Source organism: Dysidea avara, chromosome 5, assembly GCF_963678975.1.
Source record: "Dysidea avara chromosome 5, odDysAvar1.4, whole genome shotgun sequence".
NCBI lineage: Eukaryota > Metazoa > Porifera > Demospongiae > Dictyoceratida > Dysideidae > Dysidea > Dysidea avara.
This window is the reverse complement of record NC_089276.1, coordinates 35,662,715-35,690,215: the sequence shown is the minus strand read 5'-3', so window position 1 is coordinate 35,690,215 and position 27,501 is coordinate 35,662,715. Positions and strand designations below refer to the sequence as shown.

The window sequence follows — 27,501 nt, the reverse complement described above, 5'->3', positions numbered from 1 at the left end:
AAGGGAAAGGTTTTGGCCTCAACTAGTCTGGTACCATACATTTTTAACCTCTGTAATATGAAAATCATGGCAGCAAAAAGGGGCCTACTCATTTTGGTACCAAGTTGTCTGTTAGAGTAGCTTTACTCATGAGAGTGTTACAGAATCTTAGATCCAGTAGTGTACTGAGTGTTGTGTACTGAACAAGTTTGTAATCTGCTATTTGCGTGTCACCTTGTTGACTCTAAACTATGCTTAGAACTGGAAATGTTTTTCCTTATATGGTGACTTAGTTCTTATTCTCACAGGCATGGGTAGGTGGTTGCTAGGGAAAAGCTGTTGTGTTGTTCTCTCAATGTGTTTGTGTGGCTAAAATTAACACTAAAGGTTACAGAATAAAATTGGTGTGGCAGTTATTTGTCAAAGGAATGATAATGATTTCTGTGCCTATCTGAGTGAGTGTTAAAAAATGTTTTCTATAGGAGCATGCATCATTGCTTGTTGAAGTTGTATGTCTGCATGGATCGGAGATGCCATGATAGAAATTTTGTGTGTGTATGCATGGTTTCCTGAAATGTTGTCAGACCATGCTTCAGGGGAATTACATATGTCACCATCATCATGTGTGTCATGTTTGGTAACTTGTTCATCTGGATGATCAACAAAATATGACGTAAATATGTAAATCATTGTGACTTACCAATAGTTCATAATATATATACTGAGGGAAGTATCCTACTCTCTAGAAGGGCGTATCATGTGACGTAGCACTTCTGGGTTCACCCATTTTTCTTTGTATAATTAATGATGTCATTGGTTGAACATGATATCGATTGAATGCGTGCCTAACAACGTTACAAGTAACCAAATTAATTCCAGCTCTAAGCGTTTGAACTAGTCATTCCTTCATGGGTTAAGACTGTTTTGTAGGCATTTCTTGCTACTCCATTCACAAACACGGCTATCCTGAATGTCAGGAGTGTGAAACGGCGCTAACAATTCTTGCACTTTTGTGGCTTCTTATACGTCACAAACCACAACATCTTGTTCTTACACCATAATTTCACAATATGCCCTTCTACAGGGGTATATGAGAGTAAGACACTCTCTACTGTATATTATGAACTTCTTGCTTTTACTAATTCTATTTTATAACTCAGTAATCGGAATAGTTCATAAACTTTTTAACTATAACTTTTGTAACTATAATATTGTAATATCGCAAGTTTATCATTGTTGTTTGCCCGTGATTATGAACTAGTCTTGGACAGAGGCACTTCATGCATCAAATTCGTGGTATGCAAAATATTGGATGGGTGGCTGTGATAGATTGATAACTGACAGTACCAAGTTTACTAATACATTGTCATCTTCCTAACACTTACAGTGTGAACTGGTTAAACCAGTCAGTAAAGGCATTATTGGGTAGTATTTTACTTTTTGTACTGTCTTTTCTATCAAGCTTTTGTTAGGGATCTCACCGTAAGCATTACTCCCAGACATCTACTATATAGTATATACCAGTACATGTACAAGGTAACAGTTTTGGAATTTTGGGCTTTGTTACTGGTATCTTCTTGAGGTATTGTTACAAGTATAATTTCTACACACACGTGTCTCCTAGTTAGAATGGGTGTAGTATTACAGTATTGATTGAGTTTGTCTATATATGGTCAGTTTCCTTCTGCAATAGCTATGTGATTATGCAAATATTCAAAACAGTTATAAGGGACTTATTCAAACCCACAATCACTTGGTCCTACAGCACGTTGTGACTAAGGCACCTAGCTCTGTATTCTAAACCATATTGTATTATGTACATGGTGTAGGAGGATAGTGATGATGAGTACTGTATTTTCCAATTATCCACATGGCTGTACTGTATGGGTCATACAGTACAGCTATGCACAATTACAGTTATATAATGAATATTATGAAGACAACCCCACTCGGACAGCATGATTAATCATGTGTGTGACGTAAATAGTGCTGAGCGATAGTAAAAATTTTACTATCACGATAGTCACTCATTAAATATCGCAATAGTGAATACTATCCCGATAGTATGAAACACTTTGCTCTTAACTAAGTCTTAGTTGTATAGCTATGATTTGCAGTCATATAGAAAATGTAAATCATTCAAACAGCTAGCCAGACTAATGCTACCTACAAATTACATGGACACTGACTGATAGTCTGATCACCGAAAATTGAAGTGGTTCGAGCAGGCACCTGAGATGAACACTCTAAGCAAGAAGACCAGGAAGTACAATATAATACAGGAGGACTGCCTATCCTTGTGTGTATGTAAAATATAGCACGAGGGGGCATTTGAGAGGCTAGTACAGCATGAGGCAATTTCCGTACAAATGTGCAGCTGTGCTTTAACTTATGGTCAGTTCTTAGTTTTATTTGACCAGCCAAAATCCCTTTTGGATGGGTAAGTTTTAATGGGAAAGTTCCAGTAATAATTGCTACAGTATTATAGAGGACCTGACCCTTATCTCTACTCCTTCAAGGCTGCAGTGATACTGTGTATTAAATTTGCGCTCTGTGAGTTGAATAAAATGTTGTGTGAGTGTATTAACAGTTGGTGCCTTCCCAACCACACCTATAAACCTCAGTAGTAGTTTAAAAGAAGCAAGAAAGCTTTATTAGTATAAATTTTCGTGTATTATAGGTTTGTGGAAGGTCTAGACTATGCGTCTTTGCGATAATATCAATAGGGTGATAATCATATCACAGAGATCTATTATCATGATATAATAGCTTGTGATTATCGTGAGCACTAATTAGACATTCTTATCTCAAAATACTCTTACAATTGTTGGTTTTGTTTTCAACTATATGTGTTGTTATTATTTTCCACAAGATTACACTATTTTAGTGAAGTGGCATAGCTATCCTGTACCATTGAGGCAGCTAGTTGCCTTAGTAAAAATTAGAGCAATACACTGTGCATCTTATCATTTGGATTTATTATCGTGATAACTATCATATCGTGATATAAGTATCATATCGTGATATAAGTATCATGATAATCAATACAGTTGAAAAACTTATTATTGCACATCATACGCCATTTGACTGTTAACAGGTTGTGCTGTAAACTTAAATACCCATAACAGTGTTGTTCAGTTGTGTGTGTTTCTCTAAAACTTTTAAAAGTAAAATCATTAAATTTACGTATCTTCTAATGGGTCATGTTTGCCTGCTGGAATGGTATAAAATGTCTTCTTGATGTGGTCTCATGTTTATGATTGGTTAAATGATATTCCCAGGTGTGGTACAACTATTTTGATCACTGTCAGTAACTTGGTAATGATATAATGGGTATGTTTCCAAGAGTTATGTATGATAAGTGGTCTGTCCTCTTATCAAGTTATTCAAGGAAAAGTTCTCATGCTTTTGCTGTGTTATGACTGTCCTGTATCATAGATGATGATTCGTGTGTGAGCTCTTGTGTGGTGTACTGTATACTTTGCTGAGGTTACACATGGGACTGATCATATTCAGGGTGCCGTTAGAGGGAAAGCTTTTCATGGCTATTGATTTGTAGTACCATATGGCTGATACTGATGAGCGATCCAATGTTTGTGCTTACCAAAATTTCAACAAGTATTTTGTAAACTTGCCATTTTTAAACTTTATTGTTTGTATTGTCATTATGAATATAATAGCATCGGAGTCAGTAAAATTAATTAGCTAAATAATTATTGATACCAATATTGCTGAAATCTGGCCGATAAACCGATTTCCGATTATCTACCGATTAATTGGTGCTTCATTAATGCCTAGTAATATATTGTGCTTGGTACTACAGTACTGCTCAAATACAATGTTGATTCTTGTGAGTGCGAGCAATTAAAGAACTTACTAATTAAAGGGTGTGGCACCTTTTTGTTTCGATCACAAGTTTTCATTCTTCAGCTCAAGGAACGCAGACTCATGAATGAAATGGGTATCACTCTTTTTAATTAATAAGTTTTTTAATTAATAAGTTTCTTAATTACTTGCACTCACTTGAAACAATTTCACATTTCAGTGGTACCATACAATACTGACATAGTAAATAGTGGCTTGAATGAAATTAATTGGGAGGGATTATGTGGTATATATTGGGTCTAAACAAACATAAAGTTGATGTAGTTTTCAATACTACACTACAACGTGTGTAATATTGATGCAGTGCCACTCAAAAGTACTCATGAATTTGATGTGGCTTATTCATTTTTATCCAAATTAAGTTCTGTTCAGATACTCTAATTAAACACACACCTAATTTAAACGTACAACTACCTTGATATTATCAAGGTAGGATATTAGGAGGCTATGGACAAACAAGGGTCAACTATAATTGTGTTTTGCCTATATACCACTAACCAGTATACATGGACAATCATGATCAATGTACATGTGTTTAAGCTAACTTTTATAACTTCTGGTGGTCTAATGTTTTTTGCTTACACTTTTATATTAACACATGCCACCTGCTAAATATCTCTACACAATGGAATATATCCCATTATAGTAGCAGTGTTTGAAGAGTAACAAGTGTATGCTTCAGGGCTTGAATACTGGTTATGCTTTTTGATGTTCAGTTAGTAAAATTGTACTTGAGTGTTTGTTAAGATCATGTGATTCATTTTTAGTCATTTCACACGATGTAATTCAGAAGTGATGCCATGAGGGATGTGGAGTTTGATTTGTAGTTCCAATTGTTACAGTACATTTAGTGTATTACCTCAGATCAACAGTAATGATACCTGTTTTATCCAGAAAATAAGCCGACAGTATAAGAGCATTTCATTTTGGCTTTGCCGATTTTCATTTGATGGATGTAGTGAACAACCTTAGGCTAGACCACAGGTTACTTACTATTTAGTAACCCCACCACAGGTTTGTATTGGATTTAGTAACCTCAGAGATTAAAGTAGTGTTGAAACGATAATTCGACTATTCAGTTGGCATGACACTATTCGATTCTTTAACACACAATTCAAATAATTGTTAGCACATTTTAGCACTTTGTACAGTGTATTCAAATGGAAAAGCCAGCCTTGAAGTTTAATAGTTATTGTGAATGAGCTATGCTATAAAAATTCTATTTTAGAAAAGATAGAAATAGCTCTTACGGTTTACCTTGCTCCCTAACAAAAGGTTTCATTACTGATTCAATAGAAGTATAAGTTGATAGAATAATCGAATATTCAATCGTTTTGTTCGCAACTATTTGAATAGTAAAAATTGCTATTCGTTTCAGCACTAGATTAAAGCATATCATTTTATAATAGAGAATTAGTGTTAGGATAGTAGTGGTACGGATTATGAAACAAATAAGGTGGAGACCACCTGGTGGAAGTTAATTCCACAACTCTGAAATTGCGTGCAAGTTAAACTATTGTTTGGTTTACTGGTCCAACTGTGCTGCTTTAGAAGGTGTGTGTTTTATTAGAGTATTTGTACTCTCAGCTGGGAAAGTTAAAATCTATAATCTTGATAGGAGTAACAGTACAAAACTGTGTACCTTTCTGTACGTTTTGTTTACAGTCTGTGCAGTCATCAGCTTCACTAGTTGGTCATAGCAAGATGGTTAGGTGAGGCATATTATTACCAAGGCACTGAAATTTTCCAAAATGTTTTGCATTATGTAATTGTCCACAGTATTGAAGAGATTGTTAGTACTTATCAGATATTCCATCACCACCTTTGTTATGTTGTTTAAGCTTGACAACATTTCCTTCTGCACTTCTTGGCTTGTAATGTACAGTGTACTGTATCTTGACTAGACAATGAGACCCATACCCTGGTTTTCCTTCCTAACTAGTGGGATGTTGAGCGCTCACACCTTCACCTGTGAGACTTGGTACAATCCCCTGCAGGTTACTAGTCCTGTCCAAGGAGGATTTGCCTTCATGTACTTTTTAGCACCTGCAAAGGTATAGTCCCCCAATTTGGCTTGACTCCATGATTTGCTTTGCTGTTTGTAGTGTGCATGCACTCACACATGTGACTTACACATGCCACAGTCATCTGTGGAGTCAGCACAACACTTCTGACTTGAGGTGCACACTCACCAATACTTTATCATGTTATTTAAACTGTCCAGTCATCAAAGGATAATCACTAGGTATGGCTAATATCTGAAATCACAGGGGAATTGGAAACAGTGAAAATGGAAATGGTCAAATCATTATATACATACTAGAGTTGCAACGATACAATGTGTAGCGTATCGATTATTGCCTCTGGTTTGTCACGATACAGCGATATATTGCACAATACAAAGTGGAGTCTAAGCAATGGTCTATGTTGTTTTTTAATGTTCTTGTTGTTTTTTTTTTTAAAGAAATAAGTAATTTTTCTTTGAGAAGCATTACATTCTATTCAGTTTAACTACAATGTACAATAATTTGATTGTCAGCCATGTTAACAAGCCTTGATATATCACGATACGCGATATATCAATACAGTTTGACTGTGTATCGATACAGTGATATTGTCTTAATACGATACGATACGTGATATATCAATACAGTTTGACTTTGTATCGATACAGTGATATTGTCTTAATACGATACGATACGTGATATATCGATATATTGTTGCATCTCTAATGCATATGTGTATCCTAGAGTAAAAACCTCACTTAGAAAATTTTATGTAATACTTCCTTTGATGTCTGAGATAACTAAATCCAATAGAAACCTGTGGCAGAGTTACTAAATAGTTAGTAACCTGTGGTCTCACCGGTGGTTGTTTACTACGTTCATCAAACGAAAATCAGCAAAACCAAAAACAAAATTCCCTTACTGCTAGCTCACTTTCTGGACAAGACTAGGCATTCATTACCAATGTTCAGCACGGCGTGGCGCTGATACAACAAACTCTAAGATAAATCTCAATGCTAGCACTCACAGTTTGCTTCTTCTTAATAGTTTACTTTCTGGACAAGACAAGTGTCTTTGTAGCCTGGCTTAGTAACTACTTGATACTGGCACTATAGTCACACAACGGTTATAGATCAACTCAACTTAAGGATAAATCCCAATGCTAGCATGCACAGTTTTCCACTTTCTCTCACTCTGTTTCAACCTAGAAAATTTTCTAAATCACTTAGAATACCGTAAGCGTATTAAATTTCGTGGGTAAAAATTTTGCAGTTTGCCAAAAAGACAAGTTTTGCAAGTGTATTAAATTTTGTGGGTATAATTTTCGTGGTTTAATCTTGATTAGCCAGTTTATTTTCTTGAGGAGACATGGGGAACAAAATTCCTACTTTAAGGTTTACGACTACTCCATTTATGCTGGCATACTAATCTGGTACTAAGCAAACCATTTTGTGGGGTTGACTCACGGCCACAAAAGAATCTTACTTGCTGGAATCAGAGGAAATGGGCTTTGTGTACTTGAACAAGGCCATCGGCATCTATTTACTGGTGAACAGGTGTACATGTCATTGTAAAGTTGTATGTAGTACATTAGCTACTGGCATAGAATTAATATATTATGCGCATTGAAGTACAAGGAAAGTACATTGGTGGCGATGGATAATAGGTCTGCTCGAGCTGAGACGTGAGTTTCTAAATGGATTAATTTTCGTGGATCAGCTTTATGTGGATTAATTTTCATGGATCAGCTGCAAACCACGAAATCCACAAAAATTTTTACAGCACGAAAATTTCTACGCTTACAGTAGGCCAACATCAGTTTCTATGCTATTTAGAGCCCCTCAAATGATGTGGGCTTGGCTACCCACAATTACTTACCTCGGCCTGCAGCCTCGGCAGTGTTGGGAGTAACGCGTTACATAATATTATTACTTTTGTGGTAACTAAGTAATATAACGAAATACGCTATAAAAACAGGTAATATAACTCAAGTTACTTTACTAACAAATGTAACGCGTTACCTAAGTAATATAGTTACTGTAACGAGTCTAATATTACGTAATATTATTACTACAAGTAACGAAGTTACTAATCTCGTTAATAACCCACTGAGTAACGCCTAGCCACAACGAAGTAATGAAACCTACTGAATGAGGCTTATTCACCAGCTTCTTACTTATAACCAAGATTTGCACAACGCCATCATGGCATGTGATAAGGTGGTAGTTTCACACGTGACAGCTTAAAGCTGTGGACACAAAGTAATATAATATGTAATATTTTTATAGTTACTATATTTTTTGGGTAATATGTTATAGTTATATCCCGGTACGAGGGTGATATCATTGTTATTACACGAGTCCAAGGCGGAGCCGAGGACGAGTGTAATAACAATGATATCATCCGAGTATACGGGATATAACTGTTTTATATCCCAGTGCGCGGGAGTGCGCAGAAGTTTACGGATAGTAAATTAAGTTCCGGTTTGAGTTCCTGTCACTGTGCCCAAGATTTCGTCCGAATTGTGTGGAGATTCTACTTCGTAGCCACAAGAGAGACCTTACATACTGCCTACAAACTGTAGCGAAGGGCGGTGTTATGAAGCAGCGGTTCCAGGTACGATTCGCCTTCGTCAGAAATTGGTACGGTGGTGTCGCGTGGTGTGCAAGAGAAAAATAAAGACCAACAAGTGACTACCATAGTCCAAGATAGAACGATGAAGCTAGAGGAAGTTAGTTCTTCACCATAGTGACCGTTGAGAGTGATTGCTGGAGCGAAAATCGTCACGTACTATTCTTGACATTTGTTAAACTATCGTATTGGTAACTTGTAGTGTTATTGTGTAAAGGATTAACAGTTTTCTTGTAAGGTTTAGTTAGTTTTAAGTGCTGTATTGGTGTGTTTTGTATCAATATTTCCTTATTTGGCTCTTTGTTCCATTGGTAAACAATGCCATTTGCGGTTATTATGATGTCACGAAAGAGACTGAGTGGCTCCGCAACAGGGTGATAAGTTAGTTATCACTGGGTGATAACTAATATATCGTACAGTAGCAGCGCCGCTCTGTCTAGCTGTATGGTAGTTATAACCCAGTGCGGCGCTTTGATACTCCCACGCACTGGGGTTTAAGTAACTGTAACTAAATAGTTCTGTTGCAAGTAATATGTAATATGTAACTAGTTACTTTTACAAAGTAACTTGCCCAACACTGAGCCTCGGTAATTAAGTTTGTGGGCAGTCTTGCCCACATCGTCCTTGAGTCTCTAAATAGCGTAGTAACCTTGTCGACCTGTTGTAACTTGTACTTAGTGGTCACCTTTTTACAAAGACAGTACCTTTTATAAATACCACCTCTTCACACAGTAACATTGATAAACTTCAAACATGTATATCATGACTCATAGAAAGGAGTCAATGTCATCTCCCATATTTTGGTCCACAATTCATTCTAGTCATCTGACTGTATCACCAGAATGTATTGTACAAAAACAATGAAGTGTAGCTGTAGTGTACACTGTAACCTAAGAATAATGAGGTCTCATAAGATGCCCTTAAGAGCCTAGTCCTTTTAGCTGAACTAGTTGTTTTGATAAAGACATGAAATAGATGTTTGGAACTACAATGTAAAGAGGTGGTCTTTTAAGAGATGGCCATAAACAAGGGTTTTACTCTAGGGTACATTTATATGCCAATACCATTTCCACTCTCTGTTTCCAGGTTTTTTTTCCACTGTTTCCAATTCCCTGAATGGCAAGGGGGTTAAGACAGCACCTCTAAACAGTGTAGCATATTGGTGCTATTGGACATTAAGAGTGTGTAATAGGAAAATAAGGAAAAACTCAATGACATAGTGGTACACTATGTACAGTAATTATATGCATTCCCATTATCCCATATATGTACATGTGGTATGAGATTTATTATTGTACCTTATGCACAACATTCTATCCACAACCATCATATGTTCACTTGCTAACCAATTGTTTGTGTAGTCACTTGCTGGGCAGTGAAATTGGTAGAATGGTTTTGCCTGTGTGCCAGTAGCATATTCAACACCCTCCCAACTCTGCCTTATATACAACCACTGTAAAGCAAGCGAAAAACACAGCAAAATTGTAGTGTTCAGAGATTACATTCCTACCAGCTATAGACAACACCCTACAGCTATCTTGAGCACATGCTCACACCCAAGAGAAGTGCACAGTAGACACATTGTAGATGGATAGTTACTGCGGAAGGTTACATAGTTGGGAAAAAAACCATCGACTTCTCTGAACATTAGATCACCTTTACTGTGGAACCACTACTTTTAAGGGGATACATACACCTGTGTGTAAGTACGATATGGCTTGTTGTATGTGCTAGTATCAACACAACAGGTTACGTAGTTGGGAAAAAACCGTCGACTTCTCTGAACATTAAATCACCTTTACTGTGGAACTACTACTTTTTAAAGGGATACATACACCTGTGTGTAAGTATGGCTTGTCGTATGTGCTAGTATCAACACAACAGGTTACATAGTTGGGAAAAAACCGTCGACTTCTCTGAACATTAAATCACCTTTACTGTGGAACTACTACTTTTTAAAGGGATACATACACCTGTGTGTAAGTATGGCTTGTCGTATGTGCTAGTATCAACACAACAGGTTACATAGTTGGGAAAAAACCGTCGACTTCTCTGAACATTAAATCACCTTTACTGTGGAACTACTACTTTTTAAAGGGATACATACACCTGTGTGTAAGTATGGCTTGTCGTATGTGCTAGTATCAACACAACAGGTTACGTAGTTGGGAAAAAACTGTCGACTTCTCTGAACATTAGATCACCTTTACTGTGGAACCACTACTTTTTAAAGGGATACGTACACCTGTGTGTAAGTATGGCTTGTCGTATGTGCTAGTATCAACACAACAGGTTACATAGTTGAGAAAAAACCCTTGACTTCTCTGAACATTAAATCACCTTTACTGTGGAACTACTACTTTTAAAGGGATACATACACCTGTGTGTAAGTACGATATGGCTTGTTGTGTGTGCTAGTATCAACACAACAATTGATATCCTGCTGTAGTGACATTTCCCTTCAATAAGTGGGAGGCAGTAATTATGTACAACCACTAGTGATATTAATTGTGTTTGTATTGTGTTGTCCTATTGTGTAGTGTTGTATCCTTTTCCTGGAAGTGGCTACCAAATTAGTCCAGTTGTATTGTAACATGTGCTGTCAAGGGATTCAGGGTCATCTCATAGTATGGCCAAGTAGTGATAGAAAAATTGACTGGTCACCTTAAAAGTAGTTAGCCATGCATTTTTGCATTTACAAAACACCAGTATAAAAGCTTGGTTTGGTGTGTATGTAGGTTGTATAAAAAATGACTGACTGTCACATGTAATTTTTGTACTCTACGTAGTTCGTTAAAAACTTGATATGTATAATAGCAATTTTTAACAAGTCAGTGAAAGACTGTATATGGTCAATGCTCACAGAGGAGTGGTGATTTATTTTTCCTAACAATAAAGAAGTCATGCCAAGAATGTCATAAATAAAGCCCAGCTGCGTTTATTGCATTCTACAATTTTTTTTTTTTTTTGTGATTGTACTATCTGGACTTGTAGGTGGACATACATGAACAATGGAGCATGCATTACTGTGTGGTGTGTATTGTATACACTGGCACAGACTACACACACTTGAGCACAAGACACATGTAGCGTTACTCAGGCTGCCACGTGCATGGTCACCAGAAGAACATTGAGCCACCTATGCACTATTAGGTGTCAGTACAGCCATTCCTTCAGGACTAGTACCCACAGGAGGCTGTACCATCATCTCACGGGTAATGGTGTGACCAACGTAATAAATCTTTATTTGCAGAAATCCTATGGTAAAATTTTACATATCGAATCCTTCATAAGCTTGTTGATATCTGTACTAGTTGGTAAACAGATGCCGTATAAAATTTTATTGTGTGTGTGTGGTAACTTGTAATAATATTTATGGAGCCACTATAACTATTAGCCCATCTCAGCACATTGACAGTCATTATGACAACGTTGTGCTGTGTGAGGCAACGTCGATCATTGTTATATAATAGACCCTTCCTAGACTGTTCATGGGTTGTGTAGTAGAACAAGTGATTAGTTGTTAAGCAACATTTACTAATATAGCAAATAAGCTAACTACTTGGTGATGGAGACATCACTTTATTAATCACGGCTCAACTATCAAACACAACAACAATCTTAGCTAGGCTAGGCTGTCTCAACTCCATACTAGACATAGAAGACGCTACATAAAATAAGTTTAATTATTTTTAATGTTTTGTTTTGATACAAATGTCACCCAATGTAGTCATGTCTGTAGAATTGTGGCTGTATAGGTATATTATGAATTATCATGTCACTATGTCTTAAATGCATTGCAGATTATGTAGACAATGTATTGAAGCACTACCATTGCACCTTCTGCAAGTACTGCAGCTGTTTAGTATTTCTTAACCTTTTCAAAAGCTGGTTTTCAAAACATTGTCCAGATTAAAGAGGCTTTAAACAACTTATCATGTAGATTGAGGCTTTCAAGATTACAGGCTAGATGACAGTACAGAGGTGTCAGGTTATAGAGATTATTTCTAAAGCAAAGTAGCACATTATGATGTGGTTAGATTAGAGAGGTTTCTGGATTTTATACACAGGTGACAGAGATTAGAGAAGTTCAGCTGTTAGTTGTTAGCAGAACCCAGTACCTGTGGATTCTGTCCTTGAAGTACAGTGTACTGTGGAACTGGTTCCATAAGGAAATGACTGCCAAAGATTTCATACCAACATATGTAATTCCATGCATTAGAACAAAACTTTCTTGGCCATCTCTCTGTGCGCAGTAGTGATTTGTAGACAAGCTGTCAGATTACAGCTCCACAAATGTGGCAAGCTTTATCATCTTAGATTCAGCTACTATCTTCGTAAAATTACTCTACTGTATTCAGCTACTGTGCTACACAGCTTATGTCACTTCTTATCAATACTGTGACTGTCCGTATGTGTGACTGCTGTGAGATGATGAGTTTCAGGAATTTTTGTGCCATACTTTTGAGCCAATGTGTGTGCTGTGTATGTATGCAATGAATCCTGACGAGAATGTTACAAGCTTTTGCAACATCCCTTTTTCTATAAGGACAGTGTTTGTGCTTTAAGTGCTTCTATTACATAGTATATTGTTTGGAAAGTTGCAGATGAGTGAGTAAAATATTATGACCCAGTTTAATGGATTTGTGATGCACTTGATTGATTTTCTGAATGCATCATCAGCCTGAGATCTAGCTTGTTTGTCCTGTTGTGTTATCAACGTTAGCTCTGTCATCTCCACCATCCATAGTTTAACCATAACGCTGCGTCATCACAGGAGGCTGATCACATGTCATGTGATGCCATCAGTCAATATTAGGATTCTTATTGCAGTTACAAGAAGTATGGGGTAATATATAGGGCTTGTTTGTTAGTAGGAAAGCTTTGTGATGTGTTACGGTGGCTGGAAGGAGTGGGCTTGTAAGTTCTGTTCTGGAAGCTACATACCTAACTTAGCCATGACATCAGTGCTGTTGTGGAGGATTGTTTGGTTACTTGTTGTAGGTGTGCAGCTGAGAAATCTAATTATCTAGTGTTGTGTTTATTCTCCATTGTCAACAGATAGTTAATTGGTATAGTATTGTAGTATTGTGTTACCAGCTAGTGTTGATGTAGTGTACAGGGGTAGGTCAAAGAGTACTGATCCATCACAGACAGATGGGTTGTGTATTATTCATAGTGTGACAAGGAGCTTGTGTTGCTGTTGTATTGTACACCTGGAAACCTTAAGAGTAACTTCATGTGCAAAGCAAATTACAAAAAATAAACTAAATCATGTTCCCTTAAGAGGAGAGGCATCATAATACAGGGGTATATCGTGAGATTATGAAAGTCCCTGTAACATGTACATGTAAATTTTATATATTTTTACTTGTAACACTGCTCTCTATCTCAACTTCTTCCATACATGGAGCTTGCATAACTCATCATCTTGTGTGACCGCATTGTCAGGGTTGGCATGGCAGTGTTTTCCTGAGAAGAAACTGGTTGTCATTCATTAACGCCACACTATGATAATCATTGTTCTCAAAGGGAAACCCCAGCTGATAATAGGAGTGACTATTAATACCAATTAGTTGGGCTGCATCACCGCATGCCTGCTCAGGTTGTTTTCCTAAATAACAGATGGGTGGGAAATGGTCTCACCTTTCTTGTGAAAGGCTAAGCAGCCATTGGTGGTGTTCTTTTCTTGTGTACGACACAACATTTATATTATCAAGCTACCTACCGTAGTTACCCATTGTAGAGATTGCAACGCTGCAAATAATCATTTGTTATTCTTGAAGATTATCTCTGGAGGCTGGCAAAGCCTCTGTGCTTTTAAGGTTAAATGATTCTGTGTTTTTTTGCAATTTGTTTTGCAACAATGCAGTAGCTGGACAAGTTGTCTACCTTGGCACTTGGTTAGTGAAACTGCTGATAGGAAATTTTGTGCAAGTCATTCAGGCATATTTATAAATTTGTCTGGACAGAAAAAATAAATTCTTTGTTACAGTAATGAATTGTGGGATGTTACAACTTTTATAATTTCATATAATACATACAGTGTATTTGCACTGAAAGGGAAACCAAAGCCCCGAGATGACCTTTACAAGACCTAGGTGTAGATATGGTAATGAGACATGTGGTGAGGAACTATTTAATTCTTCTAACAAGTAAATCACCCATCATCACCTCTGAGCACTGAGACCTTATATTGCCTATGTGACCATATGAAGAGGACACACAGAGAAGCTCATGGACACAAGCACACTACACATACACGTGTACAACAACACTCTCACTGATATAAATGGTGTTGTTTTACTTGCCTGTTCATGGGAACAGCCATGTCTCCCTGCTGAATTGCTGATTTAGACTGAAAACATGGCTGGGACTTTCTTGTCCACTGCCGTAAGCTAAGGAGGTTTCCTTGTAAGAAAACACTTCACAGAATAAACAAAACTTTCCATTAGAACTCAAGGAAGACAGCTATAGTAAATTACAATGGATTATCAATGATCTTGAACTAAACTACATAGTAGTGTTACGCCATATTGAGCAGGCCTTAAATGCCATTATTCAGTAGTTAATGAGGGGAGTTAATCATTGTTCATCATGGCGGCTACCCCAAGCATCGTTTAGTCTCTCATGACTGACCCTTGTTTGAATGTAACTATGGAGCTAACATATAGAAAACTAGACCGGAGGGCCGTTGAAAGGGATGTTTATGGATTTATCATCATTGAGAAAGTAATGTCCACTGCGTTTAATGTGTTCTACTGCTTACCCTAACATGTAGGTTTTGCCAATCCGGTTGCATATGGAAAATTATTTCCTCAGTATGGTTCCATTGCATGATGAAGATGACCATGTAATGGAAGATGAAAGGAATAGTGAAGTGGAGAAGGCAGACACTCCTCCAGAAAAGGCACCTGCCACTCATGTTGTTATTGTGACATGAAATAGTGGCCGTGTACTGCTTTGTTTGGCCTCAAGCCAACTGTGTAGACAGATAGGCAAGCTGAAATTCTGGTTTTAGTGACTTAAAATTCAATTTCCAGTTGCCTTCAGATGTATTTCACTATTTATTCTATAAAGCTAGACCAAATTTTGACTTAGTCTCACAAAATGTTACAGTAGGTGTACAAGCATTAGTTTATATGTGTGGTTCTGTTTTTCTTTGCCATTTCTTGATAATTATGTACATGCTTAGGTAAGCCAACACTTGTGTACAGCAGTGGCTGCTTGAAAAATGCATTTGAGGTTCTTAAAATGACTTTTCGTTGAGATTATTAGGCTATGTCAGGTTTTTGAGTTTCCCGGTAGATAAGTACACAATTCATCTGAAATATTTTGAGCTCAGTCCAAGTGTGATCACATGTATGTAACTTAATGTACTCCGCTTAATTATACTGATCACTGATTGGCCCACTGATTGGTCGTCTTTGATGTGTCAGTGATATCAAGAATGATGCAGTGTAACATAGTGGAGTGGATTAATTATGGGATAATCAACTATAAAATTGAAGACCAACTTCCTTCCTTTTTAATGGCATTCTTGTAGTATTTTATACTTTGTTGTCGTCACAAGTATTCCTTGACCGACTGTTATGGATAGTTTGATAGTTCTTTTGAAGGCTTTGTAGATGATATGAATATTGTTTGTGTAGTGGTGTGTTGGATTGGTATGTGTGAATGTGCACATGTACAACCTGTAGCATGTGTAGTGTGTGTAGTGTCAGAAGCTTGTAAGTGCCGCAAGGCGCCTTTGGCGCTTACAAGCTCGTGGTAGCGTTTGTGTGTGTGTGTGTGTGTGTGTGTGCGTGCGTGCGTGCGTGCGTGCGTGCGTGTGTGTGTCTACTTATCAAGACATACCACTGATCAATCAACCAACACTTATAACATATTACAATTGCTTTAATCATATTTTAACACATCAATAGCCAAGACAAGCTTACTACACTTGTCGACAACTTTCACCAAGTTATTTAACTAACTGTGAAAACACATTTGTAAGAGCTGTTGTGCAGTTAGTGTGTCATACTATTCTTTGTTGATCCTTGTGGCATATTCTTCACAAAGGAAGCTCTAGTGTTAATGGTCACCAATACAGTGGTATAATGGTGTAAGAATTTGTGTCACATTGTTGGCTAAATAGTGAATAGTGTTTGGGGCTGGGATATCTTATCAATAGCAGAAACCATGCCTAGGTGTGTTCGAATAGTATTAACATAAGTTTAAAGCTTTAGACAGAACAGGTTAAATAATTCACTAGTTAGCCAACAGAATCCATTGAGATGTACAGCATGTTTTAATCGGTTTATTGATGGTAGTCTTTTTTTTTGCTAGCTTTTGTAGCTAGCAATAGTTGGTTTGATTTATTTATTTTTTTTGCCTATTACGATCTTTGTGTGTGTAATGATGTCATCTAATCAGGATTTCCTTCTATCAATTTTATGGACTTGTGATCTGCTTTGTTTTAGGTGTGGTAGTTATAATTTACGATTAATTGAATTCCAGTTCTTTCAATTAGTTCCTGGCAATGTTTTCGGTTGGTTTCTAAAGGACTTTGTTTGTAGTGGTAACCATGTAGAAAGGTGCAGTGTTTTTAATTCCCCTGTACTATTAAAGAGTTATACTGTCAACTTGGCTTGTTACAAAAGGGAGTGAGTGTGGTATTTTCATAGTTTTTATAAACAACTTTATTCACTGGCTTGTTAACACTACGTACACACTTTTGGAGGGCTTTGAAACCGACTGTGCATCAGCAGCGGCAGCAACAGGCTTGAATGTCTAAGTGAAATGGCTTGACCTTCAACTTTAAGCATGGTCACACCCTTATCACACATTACTCCACAGCATAATGTCTCTCTTCACATTGTGAGAAGCCTGATTAGCGCCAATCTATTTTTGGCTACCATGGTCAGGTTTCTAGGAAGTGAGGCCATATCAAGTCAGGCAGGTATAAATATAGCGTCACTGCATGTGCAGCTAGTCATAACTGCTATTTGTGTCACTGGTGTTTAGTACTTTTAACATTCGGGCTGGATCAGTTTATGATGGCAGTTGTTTTGATAAGAAGAAACTTTGGTATTGCAGTTGTTGTGCATGTGTCTGTGTCCCTGCTACCAGCTTGTAGAACAAGTTGGCTACCAGGATTATCTGTATTTAATGCATGGTATGTGTGTCTAGATTTAGTAGATATGTAGAAATATAAATCCATTGTATTAGTAACAAGCTAGGCTTTTAGATATTAGAAAAATTACTTACTTTTCATTTCTCCTTCATAGGTAGTAGAATGGGTAACTTGTGTTGCAGCAATAATAGTGTAACTGCTGACAAAGCAACTCCAAAGTCTGCCCCAAGGACCAATGGACAACTCACTAGCAACAGCACCACGGTGACTGTAACAAAGACGCAACCATGGCCAGCATCAACAAACAACGGAACAACATCTGTTAACAGATCAACAAACAATCAACAGTCAACAACTGTAACAAAAGGCATCAAAAACAATAGCTCAGCAGTGTTTCAGGTACGCACAGTAAAGGTTACAGCTACAGCAACAAGCAGTTCTAACGGTTCAGCTAGAAGTGGAGAGGATGAGAGAGACCTACATGTACACACAAACAACACTGATATAAATGAACAAGAAATTGATGACAAATATAGTTTCCCACCAGTTTTAGAAGATTTCAACTTAATGGATTGTGATGTGGACCCCACTGAATTGGAAGATTTATTTGTAGATGAAAAGTGAGTCAACTGTGCTTTACTGCTCTTAAGTTAGAACACTTTTGTATAGTACATTTTACTTCCCTCTAAAGTGGAGGCTTTTGAACTAGGTAAACTTTATTCTAATTGAAGAGGCTTTTTTCTATTATTATGTCTTTTAAGTTGCTCACTGAATAGCCATGTTGTTGCTAGCTTCTTGTTGGTTTCCTTTTCTTAGGTCTCTTCTGTTATAGTGTAACACTCTCTAACACTTAACACTGTCATGTAATACTTTATCACTCCTACACTGACAGGGTTAATGATCCAGAAATAGTGTCTCTAAACAGCTGCCTGCTGGTTTATATAGTAACATTCCGGCTGTAGGCCTCCCATAGGATACTGTGTAAAAAAATTGTCCAGTGAATCCTCACTTAACAGCAGCCTGTTTAAAAGGACCACCTCAATGTAGTGACCATGTCAAGTAGGTCCCAAACATAGCTAAGGTGTACTAATAAGACCACCTCATTGTTGAGGCCAAGACACAGTGTCTTATCATTCATTGTTTATTCTACAGGTTAAGAGACATCAGATTTGACCTGCAGACAGACGGCCCTCCAATGGGGTTCACTATAGTTGGCGGAGCTGGTTCAGAACACGGGGATCTCCCCATTGTTGTAAAGAGAATATCACCAGATGGACTAGCACACCAAGAAGGACAATTACGAGTCGGCGACGAAGTGATTGCAGTGAACGACACTTTGTTAGTCGGACAAACACAGGACTATGTAACACAGACATTCAAGAGCCTACCACCAGGTCTAGTACGACTATTAGTACTACAAGATCCTGAATAAACAACCCAACCCCACAATACAAACATACACAGTAATGTTAATGCCGCAGTGTGGATTGTATATATATTTTATTGCACACGGCAAGTATTAACGCTCCTACTTTATGGGAGTTGATGTACTATCATTTTTTCCCTCTGTGAGGGGAGTAGCAGATTATATTTTTGCTTGTAAACTTAACCAACACGTATATAGGCAATAACATGTACAAATATATGTATGCATGTGTGTATTTAGTAACTTAATACATTATGTGTGGTGTGTGTACTTGTCTGTAAAGGTGTTAATGGATTGTACGCATTGTGTTAACCATTGAAGAGAATTGTTAAATTTATTTTCTTGTGTGGTAGTTGGGTTTGTGGTGATTTCAGAGTTAATGTGTTCTAGTGGGACTTCTTTTAATGATGAGGAAATCGAGCATGGCTGCTGCTGATTCCTTAAACTATCCTCCGTTCTGTCTGTCCCTAGCTTCTCTTGAGCTTCATGTAACTTGATAACTGAAACTACGTCAGAAATCTTATCATGAAGTAACTGGTAACGCTTGGCTACATCAAACTTCAACACTTTGTGTAGCTTCCTTAGACAGACAGGACACAGGAACAATGGTTGTTGCTCAGCCTCAGCAATGGAACTGCTCTCATTCATGGCACACACAAAATAATAACAATGTTGAAGTCCAAACATGTGGCACATCTCATGTGTCATCACCTACGTAGATAACAAGATTATTACGACCATACAATTAGTAACATTATTAATAGTTTACCTAACCAGTTAGTGGCCACTTGACACATAACATATCAAATAAATATAGCCAGATGGCCAGGGTGGTGAATATTGTTGTACTGTGAAATAAGTGGGTGGTAGTATATATAGTCTCTGTAGGGGACACTTACAGGCTCTGCAGGGTTGGTACTGCTAACTACTCAGACATTCAGGCCATCTTTTAAAACGTACTTCACCAGTGAGGACACATTGGACATGTGATCACCTTCACACATTGAAACAGGTCACTGTATAATATAAGGTTACCTGTCTAATATGGCCACTGTAAAAATTCCCTATCATGTTTTTTGTACAAATTAACATGTAACCACTGGCTTAGTTTCATCCAAAGGCGACCACAACAGGTTTTGCTGTTGTACTGAGTTTGGTTGGTGCTGAATAGTTCACCACACACACTCACACTCACACTACACACACATAATAATTCAGGAAACAAGCTACTGTACTGAATTTAGAGATGATCACTTTTGAAAAGTGAAGATGAAAACTTTCACTATTAAATCATAAATACTGTATCAAACCCTATGTGTGTAATAGGTCTGTTGCAATGTGGAAATTGTGATGGCCATAGTTGGCAAGTGTGTGATATTTGAAGTATGAGAACACGTTGACTGTATTGTCTCTGCTTTGGTGGGCAATTATACATTGTCACAATCACTTCCTCTCTCCTGTAAGATATAAGGTACAGTAGTACATGCTCACTGGGCCTGTAAACTTCACTAGGAGACTTGTATGTAGTGGATGTGTGTGTGTGTGTGTGTGGTGAGCTAGCATAGCCAAGTGGTTAGAGCATCAGCCTGGTAACCGAAAGGTTCCAGGTCCGATACCTGGTTATGCCAATTTGGTGTTGTTTCTTTGAGCAAGAAACTAAATTCACATTGCTCCAGTCTACCCAGCTGTATAATGGGGACCTGGTGGCTGTAATATCAATATATACATATCTGATGTTTACTGGGAAAGCAATGCTCAACTGCCCTGCGGTGTTGGGGTCATTGTGGAACTTCGGGTTCTGTGACCTCTCTCAGTGATACCTGGACAGTCCTCCTGTGAAATACTGGTCCTGCCTCAGGATACACAAGACTCAAGTGCCTGAGTGGTGTACAGGCATCCCAGTGCTGGTTCGCTGGGTGGCAATAGCTGTGTTGTGCACGGCCGCCATAGGCTTTGCTTTGTGTGTGTGCAATGTGACCTAGTAACACCTGTTAGTAGTGTGGTGCCTGACTGTGTAACGTATTGTCAGTTTCACACACTCCATCAAGTAACCAATGATACACATACTGTTACATAGTACTTATACAAGTATTCCTAACAACCAAAGTCAGCATTAACTCTTCAGTTGTCATGGTGTCATTTAATATGTGATCTCACTGAACACCAAATTCGTAATTAGGTGACATAAGAACCTGTATATGGTATAGCCTAAGGGGGGAATTTTTTCACTGATATTGATGTTTTGGTGGCTAACAGTGAAAATTTTATCCTTGAAATATATAGTTAAGATTGTTTGCAAATCTGCAAAAAAAAATTTTATTACAACATCGCTCAACCTCAAAAAAATATTACCCCTCAAAATGTTTAAGCTATACAGCAGTAGTCAGGGCCACATTGCCTTCTTGATGGCCCTGGTGTATTACACCTATATGTTAACCCTTACAATAAGGACACTAGGGGTATTAAATCCATGTTAGAGAAATACAGTATGCAATATTAATGTGGTAAGGTTGCCTGTTTTCAGGTACGAGTTATATAAGTTTGCTTGTACATGTGTATATGAGACAGCATAGCCAAGTGGTAATCGAAAGGTTCCAGCCTAGTTACTGTATGCCAAGTTGCTCTTGTTTCCTTGAGCAAGATACTTAACTCTAGTCTACCCAGCCTGTACATTGGGGACCTGGTGGCCTGGTGTCAACTGGGGAAGCAGCCCACCCAGGCACCTGGTGTTAGTTAGGGAAGGAAATTCCAGCTGTCCTTGTCTCCCTCAGTTGTGTTGGAGCTGTTGTAAAACTGTGGGTTCTGCAGCCTCTCTCCGTGAGGCCTGGACAGTCCTCCTGTTTAGTCCTGCCCCAGGAGGATTTGCCTGCACAAGGCTTGAATGCCTACATGGTTTGCTGGGTGGCAATAGCTGTGTTTTACACAGCTTGTGCGCACGTGTGTGGCAGCACCCAAGTATAAAACAAGTACGTAAGTAAGCGACAGTATATACAGAATAATGTCTAATGACATACCTTCAAGTTGTATTGCCAAAATGAACTTGTGGAATAAACTGTCAGTGGACATTAAGGCTGAAAAAATCTCCAGTACCAGGAGTGGTACTTTAGAGCAGGAACACATGAGCGCCTCAATGCTCTGCTGATTACATAAATCTAGCACATATATAATTACATGTCATTAAGTAATTAGAATCAGATTACAATTTTCTAAACAACAGCTGTTCCTTCAAAACAAAATCCCCAGCTAATAGGTCTATGAAGAGTTTACATTTAGATACAAATTAGCTGACAAGTCCACAACAGAGCCAGCCATACAATACACAAGGAAGAGGTACACACATGTGGCCACACTTGTCAGGCCTTGCTAGGGTTTATCATCTTCCTCTGTGGGCAGGATGAGTAGTCAGAGAAAGCATCCCTCCAACCATGGAGGAAAAAACAGAAAACTACAAGATAATCTGGTGTTAGAAGGCTCTGCTCTGGTCAAGGAACAACTTTAAAAAGTAACCCAGACTATTAGCAAGAGTCCATTAGGTACTGTGTGTGTAGTATGTGTGTGTGTCTGTCCATGTATCATATAGCAGTTGAAGGTCCAGGTGGGACTTTGGGTGCCCACACCTTCAACTGTGAGACATGGTACAGCCTCCTGCAGGTTACTAGTCCTGCCCCAGGAGGGCATGACTGCGCTGACTCATAGCACCTGAGTAGCGCGCAGGTGCCCCGGTGCTGGCCACTGAGCAGCATGACCGCGTAGCGGCAACTGAAGGCTTTGCTTTGTGTGTGTGTAGTGCGCCCATGCAGTCCAGTTATTCGAATCCAGGAACATGCTACAGTCTTAGACAGGTAGTGAAGAGATATGTGCACATGTGCAAGTACTGTGAGTATATACTGTGTCCTAAGCCAAGTGTACAGGTACTCTGGGCTTTGTACAAAAGATTACAATATTGTGTGAAGCTGTAGTCAAGGATCACCATGCAAACTGTCACAGATAAATGTTATACAGGTGAGACTCAAGATGATATACAACAGAACACAAAGGCAGTCCTCCACAGTCCACACATCAACATTAAATATATTTTACACAAGAAGCCTCTAACAACCTTTACCTTGGCATGATTCAGAAACCACTGCAAGAAATATGCAATAACATTTACCAGTCACAAGGGAAGAATATTAGATAGTGGAATGACAGTAAATTGGCTACTTCACAAATACTGTACATGTGCATAATATTTGCTTCTCATATTATGACGTCAAGTCTGCAGAGGAATGCAACTTTTAGGATGTCACAGTTGTACTGTTACAGTTTAGTGCTTAATATTTACTTAACACACTTACCCATAATAAGGCCAAGCTCAAGAAAATACATGTGCCTCAGCTGCCGGGTATTTTATCTCAAGAAAAGAATAAGTGCCTGAGTCCATGAGTACCTATAATTAGAGTCATGTATGGTAGTCACACATATGTGGTTACAATGAGATCTACCCATAACTCTTGGTTACGATAATTGTCAGTAAGTTTGGAAATGCGTACCATACAGCAAATGGAGAGGTCAAATCAATGGTAAAATTTTTAATAAGTACCCTACTGGTGCCTGGTGTGTACTAAGAAATAAACCACACAGGGCTGAACAGTCGCTATGGTTCACATTCAAACTCCAGTTTCAAGACCAGATAAACACACCTAGACTTCTATAGCAGACAACCACAGAGCTATACATGTCACATGTAGACATACGCAAGTGTTTATGCAGTACATCAAATGAGATTAGACTATGAGAAGTTGTTAGGTTGTATTTCAAAATAGTCCCAAGGCACAAGGTCATCGTAGTGATAACATTCCCTTAAAAACAATCTTTTGATCTTTTGACAAGCACATCTGGTCCTGCACACACATCCATAACATGTACAGCCACTATATAACAATTACATCAGAGTTGTGTATGACTGGACGATACCATCTCAAATCTGCTGTGGCTGCAAAGTGGCATAACATACACTTGTAGTAAATAATTTGTTTGGGATAGCAGCTGGGCCATACCACTTCATACAGTATGTCTGTTTGTGAAGACCACTACAAAGGAAGGGTTGTACAGCGAAAGATATTTTTTAACATGTCAATATTAATTTTTGTTATATAGCATGACATATCCTCCTATCCAACATTAAACTAGAGGATCTTATACATGTAGTGTATACCAACAGAATTCTGTTAGGCCAACTTAGTTACAGTACTATAATACACAAATGATGTTTCCTGACTTGTGCACACAAAAGAATTACGTTACTAAGCTAATTCAAGAGGCAGTATTCCATAACCATACAACAATGGCAACCAAGAGGCTTCACTGTAGCTACACCACAATACACACCTCTTCATGAAGACATCAATACTACAACAAACTGTAGTCTTATATAGCTGAATAGTACATGGTAATATCATGTGTACCAGGGCACATAACCTTATAACAAAATCTTCCAACTAGACCGGCCTACATATAAGTCTGTAAGGCTAGAAACAAAAAGAGACTGTCTACTTTAGAGTAGAATCAATTTTGGAATTCACCTTTTATTCTTACCTTTTTTGAGTTCAGTACGAAGCATCCAACATATAGGACAGACAGGTGTTAAGAAGGAGTAAGAACATGTGGTGGAACTTAAAACTTGTAATCTGCAAAGTTATGGGTCAGCAAAACTTGTACCAAAAGTTCAATGGAAGAAAATTGGCAATCTACATTGCAAATTGTCAAAATTTTCCCACTGAAAATTTCACATTTAGCATACATTCTCTTAAACACTATTGAAGCAATTTTGTCACAATTTTGCTCGTCAGAATGCTTGATCGTTCGATTCATCAAAACCTTCCATCGCCAAATATTTACACTATACAGTATGATCACCATTTTCTGCATAGTCATGGTGACTCAAACATGTGACTCATATATTGGCACTAACAGGCAACAAATGTAAAACTATCAAACAACCGGCCAGTTCAATAAACACTGTATAGAGTGTAGCACTGTGAAGTGTTAAATTGTTAAGAAATAGTAAATCTGGTATCAATACTAAAGAAACTCTGCTGGTATGTGCTATACAGTATTCACTAAATCACATGGTTGATGTTGTCTCCATGACAGCCATTGAAGTACAATGATCACTATCACTTAATCAAACTGTTGCTATACCATCAAGCCACTACACATCTCCAACAGAAGACCCACCTATCTGCATTCTTGCCTGTCTCTCACTTGGGTTCTATTTGGGGCACATGCTGTTAGACTGTGCAAATGCTTTTCAACATTAAGAACTAACATCTATTATTGTAGGGGACAGCACTATGATGGATTCCATTTGAGGAAGAACTCTACAGACCTCTACAGAACAGTACCATTAGTATATTAGTACCAGTAAAAGTGCTGGCTGGCTACAATGGATAAACATCACGGTACCCAGAGTTCGTGAATTCTTGACGGTACTGCATATGTAAAACAGCCAGCCCTCATACTGTACACTGCTACCTGATGGTCAAGAAAGCTATTATAGCATGTTGTCCATATATAGGCTGTCATACAAATTTAATACTGAGGAAAAATAAACCCTAAAATCTGGGTCAGTAAAATAAGCTCACCAAACTGATTCTAACACAATTAATTTTGTGTCCACACCTCAACAGTCTTGTTATACTTTGTTTGTTCGGGTGTGCAAACAAGCCTTATTCCAATTGAAGTCATATGAATTTTCTACAAGTAGTTGGGAGACTCTTATACTCTCAAGATTGTTACTAATGGCTGAACATGACGTCATTTAGGATAATAAGGCTTATTGTCATGTATATACCATGAGTGTCCCAAAATCTTTCTTTGAGACACCCCCTTCACATTACAATACACCGTGTTCAAAGAAGCAAGCCAGGAATGTACACCCCTGTAACATAAAGAATGGTATCAATATCACTGATACACTATCAGACGCTACACGATATATTTGTATGCACTTTTCAATAAGTCATACTCCTCGACACATGCTCTGAAATTTTGCAATCTAATAGGCTAGAAAGTAAGGTCTGGGAAAATAAAATTTCTAACAAAAATACTTTCAAGGATGCACAAATATGGTTCAAAAGTTGGGCAAAGATTTCTTATATGTAGCAGCACTTCCAAAAGGTACGTAAATTTAAGACACCAATGTGATTATTCGTTTCACTGCAATTTAAAGTAAATCTATTCTAGCCATTAATATAACAGTACAACTGCTCCGATTTCTGATGCAAGTGATGAGACAGGAGATGTGTGAAGTAGAGACCACCAGCTACTAGTCATATATTTTACCTTGCTGAAAGTTATAGTATGAATACAGTACATGACCATTCAATATTGCATGGCCAGAATTTTCAATGGGATGAAAGGTTTTGAGGATTGCCGACTAGAGGCAACAAAATTTGACAAGAGATATTAGCACATAAACTATAGATATCTATGATCCCAATGGTAGATCATCAGATGACTCAACAGATACATTCCCATAAAAACTAGGAGGAAATACACATAAACAGTTGACAATTTTCAGTTCTAACATAGGTACAAGGAAAGTACCAGTTTCCATGTGATGTTATAGTACACAGGACAAACACAGTCAATGCATACAGAATCTGTGACAATTATGTACTTACTTTGAACAATCTCCAGACATATTTTGGCCAATCAGACTGCACCACGTTATCATCAATTTCCCTCCCAAAACTGAACACTCCACACCCAGTAGTCAGTGAAGCATGACCCAGTACAAAATTCCATTCCGGTGATGGGTATAAATCAGCATTAGTGATAGCTGCTACACAGTAGGCATCCCTCGGCTGTGTCCTTTCAACGCTAGACTGAATATCAGTGGCCAAGAACTGTAGTCTGTTTGTGCGAGCGTGCACACGTGAGGTGAAATCTTTTTGTTGTACTTCCACTAAATCAGAAACTACAACATTCATTCCAAGAAAAAACGCAGAACAAAAGTCTGCTAACAGTCTGAGAAGTTCTTGAGAATTCACCAGGGTGTGGCTTCTATTAGTTTGATACTGATACACTAACGGCTGCAGGTATATAGTTCTCTGCCTCAACCTGGTCCGGTACTTCAGCTTCTGTAGTTGATAGAATCCTCTCCATTGCGTGTATGACTGTAGTGCCAGCCGATTGGCTCCATGTATTGGTACGAATAAGTCACTATCAGTTGCTATATGAAACATCCATTGTTTATCTTCTCCGTGTTTCCTCTTAGCTGGCTTTAGAGCGTCAAACAAATGCTTATTCGCTTTCCTCAGATCGTCCATATTTACCGAATCCCACAATCGAAACAAAACATCGATGAAAATAATTTCTAAAATAAGTTAATTACCAACTATATTTTCAATTACCAACTGTATTTTACGTCATCACGTACAGTTCTGAAAGTCTGTTTGCACTTCAAGTTG

General features: G+C 38.0%; 2 protein-coding genes across 3 annotated transcripts in view; one reads left to right on the top strand and one right to left on the bottom strand.

Annotated features, from left to right (window-relative positions):
* LOC136256743 (inaD-like protein) overlaps nucleotides 1–19,382 on the top strand; it is a 21,617-nt gene extending 2,235 nt beyond the window's left edge. The window contains exons 1-3 of one of the 2 annotated variants that reach the window (XM_066049760.1): nucleotides 16,934–17,573; nucleotides 17,774–18,239; nucleotides 18,772–19,382. In XM_066049760.1, coding sequence (XP_065905832.1) covers nucleotides 17,540–17,573; nucleotides 17,774–18,239; nucleotides 18,772–19,051 — 780 coding nt within the window. In that variant the 5' untranslated portion in view covers nucleotides 16,934–17,539 and the 3' untranslated portion in view covers nucleotides 19,052–19,382. Of the gene's footprint in view, nucleotides 1–16,933; nucleotides 17,574–17,773; nucleotides 18,240–18,771 lie in introns of those variants that run through there. The other variant, XM_066049759.1, reaches the window with a different exon arrangement.
* LOC136256742 (archaemetzincin-2-like) lies at nucleotides 19,171–27,501 on the bottom strand. Its single transcript, XM_066049756.1, has 2 exons — nucleotides 26,713–27,501; nucleotides 19,171–19,756 (listed from the first exon to the last, which is right to left on the bottom strand). Exons 1-2 carry the CDS (start codon nucleotides 27,358–27,360, stop codon nucleotides 19,298–19,300), a joined length of 1,107 nt encoding a protein of 368 aa, XP_065905828.1. The 5' UTR covers nucleotides 27,361–27,501; the 3' UTR covers nucleotides 19,171–19,297.